This window comes from Panicum virgatum, chromosome 9N (genome assembly GCF_016808335.1).
Source record: "Panicum virgatum strain AP13 chromosome 9N, P.virgatum_v5, whole genome shotgun sequence".
In the NCBI taxonomy this organism is placed as follows: Eukaryota; Viridiplantae; Streptophyta; class Magnoliopsida; order Poales; family Poaceae; genus Panicum; species Panicum virgatum.
Genome location: NC_053153.1, coordinates 63,267,728 through 63,283,819, shown reverse-complemented (window position 1 = coordinate 63,283,819; position 16,092 = coordinate 63,267,728). Strand labels below are relative to the sequence as shown.

The 16,092-nt window shown below is 45.0% G+C and overlaps 2 protein-coding genes across 5 annotated transcripts; both read right to left on the bottom strand.

The window, feature by feature from the left end:
- Positions 1-55: 55 nt before the first annotated feature.
- LOC120690433 (probable F-box protein At2g36090) lies at positions 56-7,708 on the bottom strand. Of its 4 annotated transcripts, none has more exons than XM_039973073.1 (3): positions 7,454-7,708; positions 1,910-6,513; positions 56-1,418 (listed from the first exon to the last, which is right to left on the bottom strand). In XM_039973073.1, the coding sequence occupies exon 3, from the start codon at positions 1,368-1,370 to the stop codon at positions 243-245; it is 1,128 nt and encodes a 375-aa protein (XP_039829007.1). In that variant the 5' UTR covers positions 1,371-1,418; positions 1,910-6,513; positions 7,454-7,708; the 3' UTR covers positions 56-242. The 4 variants fall into 4 exon arrangements, with proteins under 4 accessions (XP_039829007.1, XP_039829006.1, XP_039829009.1 ...); XM_039973072.1 differs by having other exon boundaries at positions 2,263-6,513; XM_039973075.1 differs by having other exon boundaries at positions 6,476-6,513.
- A 640-nt stretch (positions 7,709-8,348) lies between these two features.
- LOC120687733 (2-oxoglutarate-dependent dioxygenase 11-like) lies at positions 8,349-11,059 on the bottom strand. The gene is made up of 4 exons (XM_039969768.1): positions 10,466-11,059; positions 10,124-10,371; positions 9,656-9,986; positions 8,349-8,781 (listed from the first exon to the last, which is right to left on the bottom strand). Exons 1-4 carry the CDS (start codon positions 10,724-10,726, stop codon positions 8,536-8,538), a joined length of 1,086 nt encoding a protein of 361 aa, XP_039825702.1. The 5' UTR covers positions 10,727-11,059; the 3' UTR covers positions 8,349-8,535.
- Positions 11,060-16,092: the final 5,033 nt, after the last annotated feature.

The window sequence follows — 16,092 nt, the reverse complement described above, 5'->3', positions numbered from 1 at the left end:
GCAGTTTCTGAATCAATTGCGAGTACAGTAGCAGTAACTGAATTTTGCTAGCAGGAAATTGTAATTGCTTTTCATCTTCATAAATGAGGTTATTTCCCCCCTGAAAGATCTAAAGGTGAATTAATACCCAGCAATTTGTTGGCTGTGTTTACCAGCTCACAAGCACGCATTACATCATTTCTGAAATCCACATTATACAGAATGCTTTACGCATGTAGAATTCAGCAACTCTGGAACTTAAGTCAAACGTTCTCAAACTTTCTATAGCACATGGTGCAGATGGCAGCAAATATTGTAATGCCACTGACAATACAGAGTGTGTCAAACCGGCATTCGCTGCGTATCTTCTCTTCTTTCAGCTCGCTCTGTGCCTTCAGATACAAATTGCAAGACTCCAGCACCTCATCATAATTCCTACTCCGATGGCAGCTGAGTGCCTCCTTGAGAAGGAGGAGGCTGCAACGCCCATTGAGATGAACACCACCCATGTCTTCGATCTGCATACTCAGTTCTGTCAATGCAAGCATCAAAGGTTCTCCAGCTTCCTCATTCCCCATGCTTGTCATGCGGAATTTCATCAGCAGAATGCATTCTGCTACCTGGCACGGCAGGACCTCCTTTGCTGGAAGGACAGATCCAAACCGTAGAACAAAATCACTATCAGTCGGCCAGTGCCTCTGCCCACCCAGTGGGTGCCAACTTGTCAAGTTCACTGCCCGCTTCATCTTTCTGTTGACAATGATCCAGCTCAACTTTATGCCATCATTCAGTTCCCTCCAAAGTTTCCCATCTTTCCTTTCTTGCTCCATTGAGGGCACCAATGGTAAGTCACTGATGGTTGATAGAAATACCTCTCCATTATTGTTCTCGTTGTTCTCAGCTGAGTGATGAAATAAGTCTATACGGAATGGACAGTTATAGAACCATCCATTGGCACCATCTGAGTTGGGAATTCCCCATATGACCTTCGAGTAGAGTACACGGTCTTTGTACCATACATCAATTAGAGATACAAAGTCTGAAGGCTGGGAGTTTTCAAGCTCATCCATGTCATCATAGTAGTAGTCAGACTCCGCCCATTCTTCTGCAAAGGGATTAGTTTCATTTGTCTGAACTACAGGAACATCTTTGTTCAATATAAGGGTGAAACAATCAGCATAGAACTTCCTGAATCCACCAACAGAAACAATCAAGCTCCTAACATCATCAAGTCTTGTCGATGGCCACAGAGATGTGCAAGCATTCTCCCACAAGTCCTCTTCATTTGATATGGCACGGAAGTCAGCACAAGCACAGCCTGCTCTTGCCAGAGCTGCAGCATCAAGACGCTTGAGTATGTCATAGAAAAGGTCAGCACTTAGTGATGCCATGATCACACCTTCTCTTCGTTGCGGCTAAAAGAGATTATACCTAATCAGCTGTGGCATGAGGACAATTGTCAGTTATATCCCAGCATGCCAGTTGACAAATATCCACAAATCTTCAAAGTCATCAAACGTGTCAATATCCGATTTTAGTGAAATGTTGTTCCGAAAACAAAATATATGGTAGATTGCTGAAAATTTGGACCATCAGTTAAATTTCTTGGAAGTCCCAACTCCCAAGGAAGTGGAGAACGCTTCATAGCATTAGCAAAACGTATAGCAATGTGGTAAAATTGCAACAGCAGAACTAAGATCTCCAGTTCCAAGTCTGCAAAGTAGTAGGCTATGGACGGAATAGCCCTAAAACTTGCACTTTGATTCACATCGGAGAATTACACGGTTAACTCTTTCTCCACCTCTATTGCATATCAATCAATTAAACCAACATTTTTTATTTTTCAGTTCGAGAGGCAAAGAACGATGTAGTCACTTCATTGCTCAACTAAACACTGAAAAAGGTGCTTAATTAAAGGAGAACAACGTACATTAAGCAATCTATGAGTCTTTTGGGCAAGCACGGGGAGCGGACAACGAACACTCCTATCAAGTTGTGGCCATGAACCCGAAGGACGGTCTGCTACTCGTGAGAGAAGAAATCATGGGCTGGAAACTACATCAGAACCAACAAATAACCACAGATCTACGACATATTGCAGCTCGAGGAGGAACCCAATGTAATAATCTAATCTCATTCAGAGGGAAAAGAATCTATAAGAGAACCCTGATCCAGATGAGGCCCGAGCTTCAACAGGAGTACAAGAAGCATCAGAATCAGGGAGGAGATCGAAACCACTACTCTTCGGGAGGGGGAACAGGATGACGAGCGAGGCAGGCTCACCTCAAGATTCATCAGGCGGATGCGGATCGGGTAGAGACGACCAACTCTTCAGCAGCACAAGGTGGCGTCAGGGTCAAGTAGAGCAGGCAGAGCAGAGCAGGACGCGAGGATCAGGGTCCCAGCTGTGTCGGTCTCGCTCGCATCGTGGATCACGTCGCCGGATAAGCGTAGGCGTACCACCGAGCGAGCGAGCCACGCGACGGCCGGCCTGCCGCCTGCGCCGCGCTGTGGACTGTGGACTGGACAGCCTCCGTAGTGCAGGAAGACCCGGTCTAGGGATAGGGAGGGAGAACCATGTGCCGGCGCACAGTTGGCCGTGCTGAGAAATTTTTTTCTTCTTCTTTTTTTTTTAATCTTGGTGCCCATCTGTAAGCTACTCACACAATCTTGTATCATATCTTACGGATATTTTCATGGCGTCCAATCTTATCTTTCGGAAAACAGATAGGTGTTAGTATTTCTAAAATCCACTAGATCCATTTAACTTGCTCACCGAAGCTCACCAATTTCCCTACCTGAACGTCCTCCAACATCTTGTTACACTCGATGCGACAATCCGTGTACCATATATCGATATTTTAACGGAAATTTTACATCACCGTCTCGCCAGGCCAGAGCTACAAGATCATCGCCTTGAACAAGGATGCTTTGCTCTTATCTGAACCGAACACCGCACGTCCAGTGTTTTGGGAAAGCCTGACTACCTAACAGAGCATGCTCTTGTTTTCATTTTTTGTACTAATAGAAATAATTAGAAAAATTGTATGCTCCACTTTGTAGTACTTGGTCCGGTTTCTACATTATTTCATAGAAATCTTGCCTTGTAAGATCTTACCGTCCTATAAATATGGGAAATGGTTGATCTGGTTTTTCTTCCTCTGCAATTGAGTCACTAATGTTTTGATCTGGACCCACACATTGGCGACCACAAGCAAAAGGTCGGGGAGCCTCAGCAAAAGTTAGGGGAGCCTCGTTCTAAATATGAGGGGCCATCAAATACTTCCCAAACATAAGAATGCTTCGATGCACAGCTTGTGATGGTATTTCTTATTCATGGAGAAGTATTCTGAGAGGAGTCGAGTTGCTAAAGGAGGGGATCATTTGGAGAATTGGAAATGAAAGTTCTGTTAATATTTGGTCTAATCCATGACTGCCATGAGGACACACCAGAAAACTTGCTACACCAAGAGGTCGGTCTCTGCTGACAAGAGTTTCAGAGTTGATTGATCCACAGACAGAAAGCTGGGATGAACAGTTAATCCTTGATAATAGCTTGTAATAGCTTGCATGGTCGCCAAATGATAGCCGTGTAAGGGCATTTTATTTTTGTTTGCTGCGAGTTAAGGACCCCTTTTCCTTATCTCTTTGTACGGACCTCTTTTTCTTCTCTCTTAATGCAAAACATGCCCACGGTCGCGAAAAAAAAACAATTAATCCTTGATACCTTTTGGCCAGAAGATGCTCAAGCTATCCTTGCAATTCCCATTGATATGCAGATGGAGGATTGGCCAGCTTGGCATTTTGACCCAAAAGGCCTCTTCTCTGTCAAATCTGCTTATAAACGTGCAGTGCAAATCAGGGACAGCAAGCTGAATAGAGATGCTTCATCCTTTGGTTCGAATATTGAAAAGGGAGGGAGCTTTTGGTGGCAGATAAAACTCCAAAACAAGGTTAAAATGTTTGCCTGGAGAATGGCTCACAATAGCTTGCCAGTGCGCCGGAATATTGCAAGGAAAGGGGTCAAAATTGATACTGTGTGCCCAATGTGTAATTGCCTAGATGAGGACTGTGGCCACCTTTTTTCAAGTGCAAGAGAGTTAAGCAATGTTGGCGCCAAATGAACCTTGAGAATGTAAGAGTGATGCTAGAGCAGTGCAGGAAGGGAACTGAAGTAATGAGCACAACAGTAAACCTGGAGCAGAAATTGCAGCATAGGATTCTGATTTTTTTTTATGGCAATGGTGGTTGGCAAGAAACATAGCTAATGAAGGGCAAAAAATGGCCAGTGTATCAGAAGTTTGTAGTAACACAAAGTTTCATTGTTGGAGTGGGAGAAGCTCCAGGAATTGCCCACACAAATTGTAACACTCCAGGTATCACGCAATCCTAGGATACTACACAACTACACTTCAAGAAGCCAAAATTGAAAATTTTGATAGCATAAACCTTGAAACGAGCACAAAGCGGAAGCAACAATAGATAGACAATATGTTGAAGCGTGATACTCCGACAAAACAACTCTATCTTTAACAACATTAGCAAGGGTTCTCTACCAACTCTAGGACTCAGGGCAAACCGCCTTAGCGGGATCTTGCAAAAGTGTAGGATGTGCAACTAACCCATATTCCCATACTCTCTTCAAAGGACAACCTGAGAGGGAAGAAAACAAGGGTGAAATTGAAAAATCTCAGCAAGCAAACTACTTTAACAAGATATTTAAACCACATCAGATTAATTAATCATTTAGTGTCGCAACAAGTGTTGAATAGCCCTCGCATATCTGCTTCTTTCTCAAAGAATTAGGTGATCATGGTATGAAAACATAGCATTAGTTTGTAGTGAGTTACCCCTGACCGATAGTTTATGATCCTAATAGAACAATAGAAAGTCACCCACACCAGCCATAACATATAGATTACCATAACAACCGCGACAAATACAGTTGCATAAATGTAGATCATATCCCATAACCAAATAAATAACATGTAAAGAAATTGAAGGGCTTATAAATGGCAAGGAAGGAAAATAAATAATAACTCCACGACCCCTTTAGCCAAATCGTAACTCACCTCACTAGGAAAAGTATCTCCACTCATGTTAGTTTCAATGCAACTACATTAAACCAATACCCAAGTATCCATACAATCCACGTATAGTATATCCAAAGTTCGATAAGCCATAGCACAGCGTGAGACATAACTATTCATAATATATCGCAATATACTTCCTCACATCCAACTCCCAAAACCATACAGAAATGCATATAAATGCACATGATCTCCTGCCTTCATAGCCATCAAGGTACGAAGCTGCATCTCTATGCCAAACCAATAATGTATGCACATGGATGCATATGAACTCCTGCCTTCATACCCAACAAGGTATGAAGCTGCATCGTTATGCCCAATAAACGATGTTGTACCGGTACGGTCGGAACCATAGGTTCACGACATAACTCCATATGCCAATGCAGTGCAATGCAATGCAACATGATGTAATGCCATAAGATAGATGCCATATCCAAATAATATCCAAATACCGTACACTCCAGATCCAAATGCCATGTACCATGATGAGAAAAGAGAATAGTCCATGATAATTAATATAGAGAGATACAAGCAGTGCTTCTGTAATATAAATAGTGTCAATCATGATTAAATAATAATATAATCTCATATATGCCAAACGTCAACCAAATAGTTAATCATATCATCATGTCTATAGATCTCCTTAATCTTAAGGAAATAGGATAGCATGTAGCCAGAAGTGATTTAAACATAGAGAAGAACTCTAATTTTATAATCCAAGCCCGTAGCATATCTATCATATCAAAGGAAGAAAATAACATTTCTAAATGGAGCTAGTCAACCCAAAGTTCAATCCTTATATTTTTACACATATACCAAAGAATAGTAGGAAAACTGCTTGGATCCTTATTCGCAATCCAAACTCTAATTTACCCAATGTATGATACACTAGGAGACATAGGTAGCGTAAACACCATAGAGATTATCATATACTATGGGAACATAACCTCTACTATAATCATCCCACTCATTAGTAAACCGCCAAGCATTCCATAGATTTTACTCACGGGAAGACATGACATAGGATAAATTACTAAGTATATGCCATATGTAAATAGTTTATCAACGTCAACCATAATATCAAAACCATCATCCAACAAATATTTTATGTATATAGACACTCGTGTTAAAGTAGACAGAAAAATACCCACCACATAGCTACATTGGTTAGGAAGAAAAACATATTCACACCTTTCCCAATAGTTATGAAAGTCATGTATAACTTTTCAGATTACCACAGAATAGAGAAACATAAATATTCACATCGAACCCATAGAACATATATCAACCCAATTAGAACATGGTTAAATAGATTATATTATATTAGTTGTGGTTCTGAATTTTAAAGTGGAGGTAGAATAAATAACAAGTTAAAGCAAGTAGCAACCACCGCTACATTTACTTGCCTCCGATGAAGAGATGCCGCTTTAAGCGCGATCCGCGCCTGTTTTGACATTGCAAGATTAGATAATGACTCATACCAACAAGTACTTATGGTAAGTGCGCTCCTACATCCCACTCAAAAAGCAAAAGAGGCCTAAGCCAAGTGCAGCACTGCTGCTTCTCTTTTTGTACTATTTAATCCATAAAGGCTATGACAGCAAAGAAATACAATGCTGGAATCTATAGACCAAGAACTAAATGTTTCGTGTACAAACTTTATTTTTCTCAGGCCTCTAAAAAGGTCTAAATTGCAGTTCAAAACAGACATATGAATCTGTCTAGAAAATCAGGACAACAAGCCTAAATAATTTTGTACCCCAAAATCCGTATGTCCGAAAATTATGAAACTTCACCAGAAGGTAGATAACTCCACAACCTTCAACTTTGGTAGTATAAACCTTTGCTGAAAGGGTAAAAAAGATGGCCTAAAGAAGAGCTTAACCTTACTAAAAATTCCGCTGTCAAAACAGGAAGACTGATTTTATAAAATCTAAAACTGAAGCTATACTTATCATAAAAATACAATCTTTACCAATCTGAAAAGGTAATGAAAAGTAGTACAAGTTCCCCAAGGTTGTAAAGTCTAATTGTGCCTTTAAGGTTTTCATAATCCTCCTTATTTCAGCCCTGTCCAGATTTTCGTCAGAAAATAACAGCTAGCTCATAAAATCCATCTCTCTCAAATACTTTGGGCTAAAATCACGAAATTCGACGAACTACTAGATATGAATGTTCCCTACAACTTTGTAGTTCACCCCATGATTTATTTCGGCCTCTAAGTAGCACAAACCATCCTCTCAACACAGCTACAGCAACAGCGAAACTGAAATCCGAGGGAGACACCCAAAAATCTTCTCTCTCCCCTCTAATCCACTTAAACTTAAAGGCATACTCCACCATGAACGTCTAATTAGGGTAGGAAAAGGGCAAATCTTGCTCACCTTGGGTTTCCCCAAACCCTAGCCGCGGGAAGTGAGGGGGGAAAGCAAATCAGCCCCAAAGAAACACCTCTTCGAGCTTCTCTTACTCTCCTCGTTCCGTTTTGCTACTCCCATCCAAGGATTGAGTGCTGCAGTGGGAGATCTAGGGAGGAGCAGCCATGGGAGAGGAGGAAGGAGAGGGGGATGAGAGAAAGAAACGAGAGAGGGGCTCGGGACGGACAGGAGTTGGCGTGGGGGAGGGAGGAGGTGGGCTGGTTGGGCCTTAACCCTCTCCCAAAAAGGTTTTCTCTTCCTCTTTTTTTTATTACACAAATCTCCCAAAAATACAATGTAAAGTGGAAACCACCTGAGTCTGAATTTTTCAAGATCAACTGTGAAGCTTCTTACAGCCACAACACTGGTACTGGCGGCTGGAGGTTGTGTAATAAGAAATAGTAGAGGAGATGTTTTTGAGGTGGGGTTTGGAAAGCTACAAAGGCTTTCAAGTCCACTGCATGCAGAAGCAGTAGGAGCGCTGCGCAGTGTGGAGCATGCTGTCCAATTGGGAATGACTCATATTGTTTTGGAGATAGATGCAATAATTCTTAGTGAAACACTTAGATCATCTGCTTGGGATAGGAGTCCGTATGGGGCTTTGTTCAGGTAAACACCAGATTTGTTGTACTTTGATTTTACTAAATCTGTAATCTCCGTTTGTAATAGAGCATGTAACCGAGTTGCAAACAGTTTGGCTGCCTATGGTGCTAGCTTGGTCGCGGATGCCTCAAAAATATTCATGGACCATGTACCAGAATTTGTAATTCCGTTGGTCTCCGGTGACAAACCTGGAGCTCACGTTTAATGGAATGTTTTTTCCATTCTAAAAAAAATGAGGGGCCATGATCGATTGAGAATATATCCAAATACTCATATTTATTTTCTGGGGGAATGCAGCATAGATGCATACATACATAAAGCTTGAGAATAAACACTACTCATGTTGTATAGTCGAAGATAGAATTATTTTCTGGTACTCATATTCGTGGACAAGATAGAATTTTTTTTTAACTGCCATCCTTCACGATGTACGGTAGAAGTGGTAGCTACTGCTCCAACTTCAATCTCTCTACGTGCATCCTCCCATCAAGTTTTGATGTGAAGTATTGCTTCAAGAAATCCTGGTAATTGGTTGATCTGTAACACACTTTATCGCCTTTCATGAACTCTGGCAGAGGACCAACCACCATATCCTGGCAAGGATTGTGGAACAGTGCCACAGAAATTCGCTCATTGGTTGGGTGTATCACGGCCCTGTGCTCAACACTTTTGAATTTCCCATTGCTCATGATCTGCGGCGAAATGAAGGATAACATCAGCAATTCAGCGCAAGAGACAACAGAAATATAGGCCTAGACTAGACTATCTCTGACAACTAATATAGCCAAGAACTCCTGTCATCTTACTAATTGGCGGCTTCTAAAATCATCACGTGAAGCCACCTAAGATCCTATGTAAACCCTTCAAAAATAAAAAAATTAGAAATTTCACAAAAATCAGAAACATCCCGCCAAGAATCTGACAGTTGAAAGTATAATAGTCATCGGATATGTTATCTTTTCTAGTAAATTACCCACATTTGCTATTATAAAAATAGAATAAATTACCCTAATCTTTGTGTATATTACCTACTTATTCCATTATTAAGATAATACAAATAGTCTCGTAAATTTTCATATAAATTATTTAATTATATCATTATTAAAAGTTAAAGTAACCCCTAAATCTGAATCTAAATTATATAATTATAACAAAATATTCAAGTGCACCAAAATAAGTTCTAAATTACTTTTTCTATCAGTAATATAATTATTTATGTTATTATTTATATAAATCTATCCACGATATGTATCGTCATATATTCATGTAGGATGAAAGAGATAAGAATACCAATTCACAAACAAATTGTTCATATATGAAACACACATGTAGGTGTGATGCACAATAAAATTAATTGCAACTAGATAATGATAAATTTGAATTTTAGGTATGTGTTAGAATATTTGATAGATGAAAGAGGGCGTGAGATAAATAATTATAATTACTATCCATAAATATTATTTATATATTAATTTTAAATAGTTCGTACTTAAGCAGGGGTTGGTAGGCTAGTGATCTTAATTGTACGAACAAATCTTCTCACGAGTCCACGTAAACATCACCTACCTCAAGGACGTCGCCGACGTTGACGATGAAGGCGCCTTCGAGAGCCTTCACGGCGAACCACTTGCCGTCCTTCTTGACCTGCAGTCCCTGCACGTCGTGGTTCTTTTGCCGAAGCAGCGTCAGGCCACACGCGTCGGTGTGCGCCGTCAGGCCCAGCACCCGGTCAGCCTGCTGCCGGCACGGCGGGTAGTAGTTCACTCTCATGCTCTGGATCTGCCCTTCGAACATGGCTCGCTGCGATGCTGGCTCGGCGCCGGCGCCCCTGGCCATGAACTCCAGCAGGTGATACGCTAGCTGCCTGGCCTCCGAGGAATACACGTCTACGGAATGCCTGATAAATTTCATCCAGATTTGAAAAATGAGATCAGCAAGACATAAATGTACAGTGGATGCAAAAAATTTGAACTCGACCGTGGAGGAGTAACTTATAGAACTCATTTTTGACAAGGTTGGTTGGAAGAAGATCACCCGAAGGATGCAGGGCGAGTAGGCCAGAACCGCAGGTCCCTGGTTTCAGTTGGATGGACCTGGAGGTAGAGCATGTCTGCCCAGTCCAGCTTCTGGTCGTCAGACACGACGAAGGCCTGGCCATAGCCTTCGAGGCTGCCGGCTTGCTGGGAGCATTCCTTCTTGTCTTGGAGCGGCTGCTTGAAGAACTCGGCCACGTCATTCATCAGGTTTCCAGTCACTTCCTCTGGGAGTCCATGGTTGATTAGCTGCACGTACAATGTATTCGTTCCATGGTTTGGTCACATGAATGCATGATAGTGTATACGCTGATCTGACAAAGCAAATGGACGATGCACCCACCTGGAAGAAGCCCCAGTTCAGACAGGCAGACGCCAGCTTGGCGCACTCCTCTGACGAATGCGGGTCCTGCAGCTTGCGGAGGTCGATGACCGGAATCGCGCAAGCACTGTCGTCGCCGGCGACGACCTCCTCAGAGCTGGGATCCTTGCTAAGGTACCTCTCGGGCACCTGCTGCTGCTGCTCATCGACCCCGCCGTTGCAAGCCTCCGCGAGCACCTGCACGTTAGCCACCGGGAGAGACCCAGCTGCTCTATCCGCCATTCCGGAGCTCCGGCTGCCGCTCCTCCACACTCCTGCTGATGCTGATTAATGGCGATGTTGAGCTATAAAACGTACTGTTTGTTGATCGACTAAAATTTGTTATAGATCTATAACAAATTTTGAGCTCTACAAGTGTACTTATTACCAGACGGAGGAAGTTAGAAGTACACGCTGGTCAACGGGAGGGGAGAGAATCTCCACTTGCTTACCTTGGAATTTTTTGGGACTGGATGGATGCTGATGGAGACGATGAAGTATATAAAATGTACTCAGTGTTTGTTGATACGCCCAAACGGTTGTTGATCCTCTTCCGTCGTCTTCCCTGACCAGCTATCCAGACGACCCCGTGGGGAACGTGAAAGCGGTAATCCCTCGGTTGCAGATGTGACCACGTGATGAACGGCAGGCTTTGGGATCCGTTCCCGGACCAGCAGCCAGCGAAGAGCTGTACCCGGAGTGGCGCCTCGTCACCCCAAGTGGAACTTCTCAGCCTGTGCTAGCTCATCTTGCCGTCATCCGAGGAGCCAACAGAGTACCAAGTCCATCATGAACAGAGTACCAAGTCCATCATGCTTGGCATCGGATACTGTTGTTGGCAGTAAACTGAGATTAATTTGGTTTTGTTCAACTGGGTGTAGCTGATGTCTAAGAGAAAAATACTGTTGGGCTAGCTGATGGCTGGTGGTTGGTGTTAATTTAATATAAGAGAAAGCATTGCTATCTGGTTGTCTGACAGCACAAATCATACGATGGCCAGATTCGATCAAATGAAGTCCCGGTCGGAGCAATGATTGTAGCTTTCAACATTCTAGAACGTAGAATTTATTAGGATCTGGTGCTGCTGGGCCCTTATTAGTTAGTGGGCCGTGACATCCAAAAAATTCACCCGAATAAATTGCTTGCTAAAAATAAATTTTAAAATTATTTCAAAATTTTGGTTCGTCGCTGAGCTCCCCAAATCCCCCGAAACCTTTCCCATCGAATCTCTGTCCCGACCCCCGAATTCAATCACCATTCCATCTCCCTTTTTCTCCTCGTTCCGCGTGCGTCGCCGTCCGATCCGCCGACCGACCCCTCAGTCGCCGCCGCGAATTTCGCCGCCGCGCGCTCTCTCTCTCTTTCTTTTTTCCTTTTTCCCTCGTTTTCCTTTCTTCCTCCCTCTCCTCTGCCGCGCCCTCCCGCCCACGCAGCACGGCGCCGAGCGCGCTCGACACCGGCGCCCGGCCCGGCCACTGCCGCCCCCACTTGCACGGCCGCCTCCTGCTCGCTTGCCCCATCCCCGCTGCGCAAGCCGTACCCCCTTGCCGCCTTGACGCGCGCCCCTGCCCACGCACACCACGCGGCCGCGCCGCCCGCCGCTGCCGACTCGTCCCGTCGCCTACCCATGTGCCGCGCGCGCGCCCTGTGCGCAGCACGCGTTACACGCGCCCCCGAGGCTCGCCGCGCCGCCCGGCACAGCGCCAGCCATTTGCCACCGCCCCTGTGCCGCCGTACTCGCACTACTCAGCTCGACGCCGGGCACAGCGACACGGAGCCACCTCCCTGGACGCCGCTTCCACCACTACGCGCCACCGTTCGCCCTGCACACTGACGCCCTCGGCGCTCACGCCGCTCCGCGCCGCCGGCAAGCAGCCAAGCCGCCCCCACACCATTAAAGGTGCCCCGCGAAGCTCGCCGGCCGACCACCACCGCGCCCCGCCCGCTCCACCGCCTTCAGCGCCTATAAAAGAGCCCTCCACCTCGCCTCCGAGCTCCACAACCACCTCCACCACCGCACAACCCCTCCCCAAGCTCCCAGCGACGCCGCCACACATAGCTCCGCCCGCCTCCGCCGGCCACCGCGAAGCCGCCTTCTCGCGCCGCCACTGCCCGAGGTAAGGAGGGGAAAAGAACCTCCTCGCTTCCCTCTCCCTTTTCCCCCTAGCCCCGGCCGCCGCCGAACCTTGCAGCGCCGCCACCACGGCCGCCACCGCCCGCCGCCGCCCGCCACCGTGGTCACGCCTCCGCAGGCCGTCTCCGGCCGAAGCAAGTAGGGGAATCGAACCCTCTCACTCTCCTCTCCCTTTTCCCCCTCTTCCCGAGCGCCGTCGTGCCCCGAGGCCGCTGGCAAGGCCGCCGCCGGCGCCCCCTCGACCCTCCCCTGTTTCTCGGCGGGGGGAGGTGGAAGAAGGGCAAATTTGCCCAGACCCCCTGCACTTTTTCCTTTTTAGTTAAGAGCCCCTCCTCTCTATGTTTATTTCCAAAAGAAACCCCTGTTGTTATTCTTTTTTCCAAAACCAGCCCTTCCACCATATAAACATATTTATAAATATACCCCTGCCTCTTTCCAGAGTAGCCCAAATATTTTCCAAAATTCTATTCAAGTCCTTCCACTCCCGAGAATATTTACAAAGAGGCCCCTGAACCCCGGTTTGGCCCTAACCACTCCTTTAACCTACCATTTCATGCGCCAAACATTCTCCGAATGACCTGAAACTTTACCATGCCATTCCTAACATAATTTCTGCCGTGCCATTAGAAAACCGCCCAAAAATATTACTCCTATCTCTATATCTTAATTGTTTCCGTTTTGAGCTCAACGATAAAATCTTTATTTCTTTTTCTTTATTGTGTGCTTGTTTGTGTGCGTCTGTTGGCACTCCTTAAGTACCCATTTTATCCCCTGTTAACTTTGATAATAGCATGAATTTAATATCAAAATCACTGACCATCATAACCTCGGCCCAATTATTGGTTGTTTTCATATTTGCACATATATTTTGGAGGTACTTCGTTTTTGCAGGTTTTTGGCCGATTTTAGAGCTTGAAATGACAAGGCCCATGATCACGCGGTAACACGAAGAAAGACGAAGGCCAAAGCACAAACAAAGGACCAAAGGCCATGATGACTAGAAGCCCGTTCATACACATCCACCCTCCAATGAAGCCCAAAGGACAAAGCCCACAAGATGAGATCAAGATACTTCGGGGCTAAGCAAAACAAATAGAGATTTAAGGAAGGATTCTCCGTCCTATCCTTTCCCTCGAAGATATCTCGAAGATAACGACGTCCAATAGGGTGCAATCGTGAAAGGGATAAGCTCCAGAAGACTCCAGAAGACTTGGGGAGAAAGGAGAATGCGAGGCGGCGAAGGAATGGGCCAGGCCGGCCAGCCTGGGCCCATTAAGCCGGCCGGCCTAGGGCCTTTCCAGGGCGCCTCGGCCTCCCCTTGGACCTAGGGTTTCTTGGGGCTATTTAAAGCCCCCTCCCCGAGGCTCATGCATCAAGTCATTCGGGAGACGACGCCAAGGAGCAGAGAAGATAGAGAAACACCTTTCGGAGAGCCGAGGGTCGTGCTAGTTGTCTAGGGGCTTCCCTAGCCGACGTGGAAACCTTGCAAGGAAGACCACGTCGGAGTTCTGGAGCTAGGATCATCAAGATCAAGGTAGGGCCCCGGTTGTGATCTTGTGATGTACAATCATTCATGGTGAAGTTACTTGTGATTCCGAATCTTTAGCGACCATGTTCTCTCTTTCGATTTTGTTCTTTTCTTTGGGTTTGCTTCATCCTAGATCTATTATCGAGATAGATCCATTAGCATGATCTTGTAGTCATGGTGGGTAGAGGTTCATGGCGGAACTACCAAAGGGGGTTCGACTTGTTTATCATGCTTCGGGGTAGCTTAGTCCAAAAGGGGGCGTCGTGACAGGGCGTTGCTTTAGTAAGATGGGTTATCGAAGGATTGGATTGGAGATTTTGGTTTAAAGATGCTTTTCATTTAGATTCACATCTATCTTGCTTCACTACATCTAGTTTTGAACTACAACATGTGCATGATCTAGGTGATCTAGATTGGTTATCTCTAACTTTCTCTTGCTACCTTCGGTGTTTGTCGCTTTTAGTAGATTAGATTCGTTTTACACCATCTCAACACAAAAGATTCTCTATGTTAGTAGATTGTTTCTTGTATATTTGGTTCCGTGGATTGATAAACCTTGGAGAAATACTCTAAGGGAAAAGCTACATGATCCGTGCGCTTGCGGTATACAAATTGGGGCACTAAGGAGCGTCAACAGCGTCGTAGATCACGGTGTGAACGAGGGAGAACCCGTCGATGAGCAGTACCGCGAGCAAGTGTGCGAGGACCAGTTCCGTGACCCCGAACCCGAAGGACAGTACCTCGATCAGAACTTCCCGAAAGGCTTTGAGAATGGCAAGTTCAATCACATCTTTTGATGCATGTTTTGTCATAGTTTTATAGACACAACCTACTGGCCTGTTTTATAAAACTGCATATGTTTTGACTGCTGAAAACATGGTTGGATAGCCACCCTTTGATTTGTTATAATCATTCCTTGACCACCTAAATTAATGTCTAAATGTGATCTGTTCTATTTGGACGTTAATCGCTGCTAGAACGCTTAGGACCTTAAACACGGTACAACTTATTTTCTAAAAGGAAAATGTGTGAGTGTGTGGAAAGGGAAAATGTGGAATTTTTGGGAACCAAAAGAAGGACGAGATGGATGGCACTTCTGTGTGAATTGCCAAAAGGTGTGCTCGTACCTGTGTGGTTGAGCAGGGTTGGGAGATATCCATCTTGTCACAATTAAGGACCGAGTTGATGTATCATCTTGCCTAACTCTACTATCATGCAAACCACTCGACCGTTGTATGTGGCAATGGCTTAGCATAAACCCCACTAGTTAATCTGATAGCCATCAGGAGAGCTGAGAGCAACGGGTGACTAAGGAGAAGGGATAAGCTCTGTGTGACTTATACCCCGGTACCTCGGAGATAGGTCAATGGCCCCTTGGTGGATCCCGTGGTGGCTAGTCAGGTCTAGCTAAGATGGGTAATGGCTTTGTTGGGATCTGCACCGACACTAAGGTGATCGTGCTGTGGTACCCCGCTTGTGGGTAAAGTTGCACACCTCTGCAGAGTTAAAACCTATTCGAATAGCCGTGCCCATGGTACTGGGCGAGTTATAGTTTGGTCACACAACTAGTGTTTCTTCTGGAAATGGATGGGCTGGTGTGAGTTGTTTTGGAAAGTGTCCGGCAGCTGTGCCGTGTGCTACAGCGGATGAGGAGTCTAGTAGCAATTTAAAACTTGGATCCTGTGTGGATCAACCCTACGTGTTACTCGGTACGAGAAAATTGCTTTGAAAATCCTTTCCTTTCAAATGAACCTATGCATAAAAATTAGCTTTCCGCAAATTAAACTCTAGCCTTATCTTTGATTTACCCTGTGCATTATATTCTGCTTATACCCCCTCCGTGGGTGTGGTTGGACTTGATGAGTACGTTTGTACTCACCCCTTTTCTAATTTTTACAGAGGAAGATCCAGACTTTGCTCCCGAGGACGTTGAGTAGGGGTTCCGTC

What these genes read in the sequence shown, in the direction of transcription:
- LOC120690433 (XM_039973073.1), bottom strand. Translation starts at nt 1,370, where the DNA reads ATGGCATCACTAAGTGCTGACCTTTTCTATGACATACTCAAGCGTCTT.
- LOC120687733 (XM_039969768.1), bottom strand. Translation starts at nt 10,726, where the DNA reads ATGGCGGATAGAGCAGCTGGGTCTCTCCCGGTGGCTAACGTGCAGGTG. An exon ending in TGAACTGGGGCTTCTTCCAG is followed by an intron (nt 10,372 to 10,465) that starts GTGGGTGCATCG and finishes TTGTACGTGCAG; the next exon opens with CTAATCAACCATGGACTCCC. An exon ending in ACGTCGGCGACGTCCTTGAG is followed by an intron (nt 8,782 to 9,655) that starts GTAGGTGATGTT and finishes ATTTCGCCGCAG; the next exon opens with ATCATGAGCAATGGGAAATT.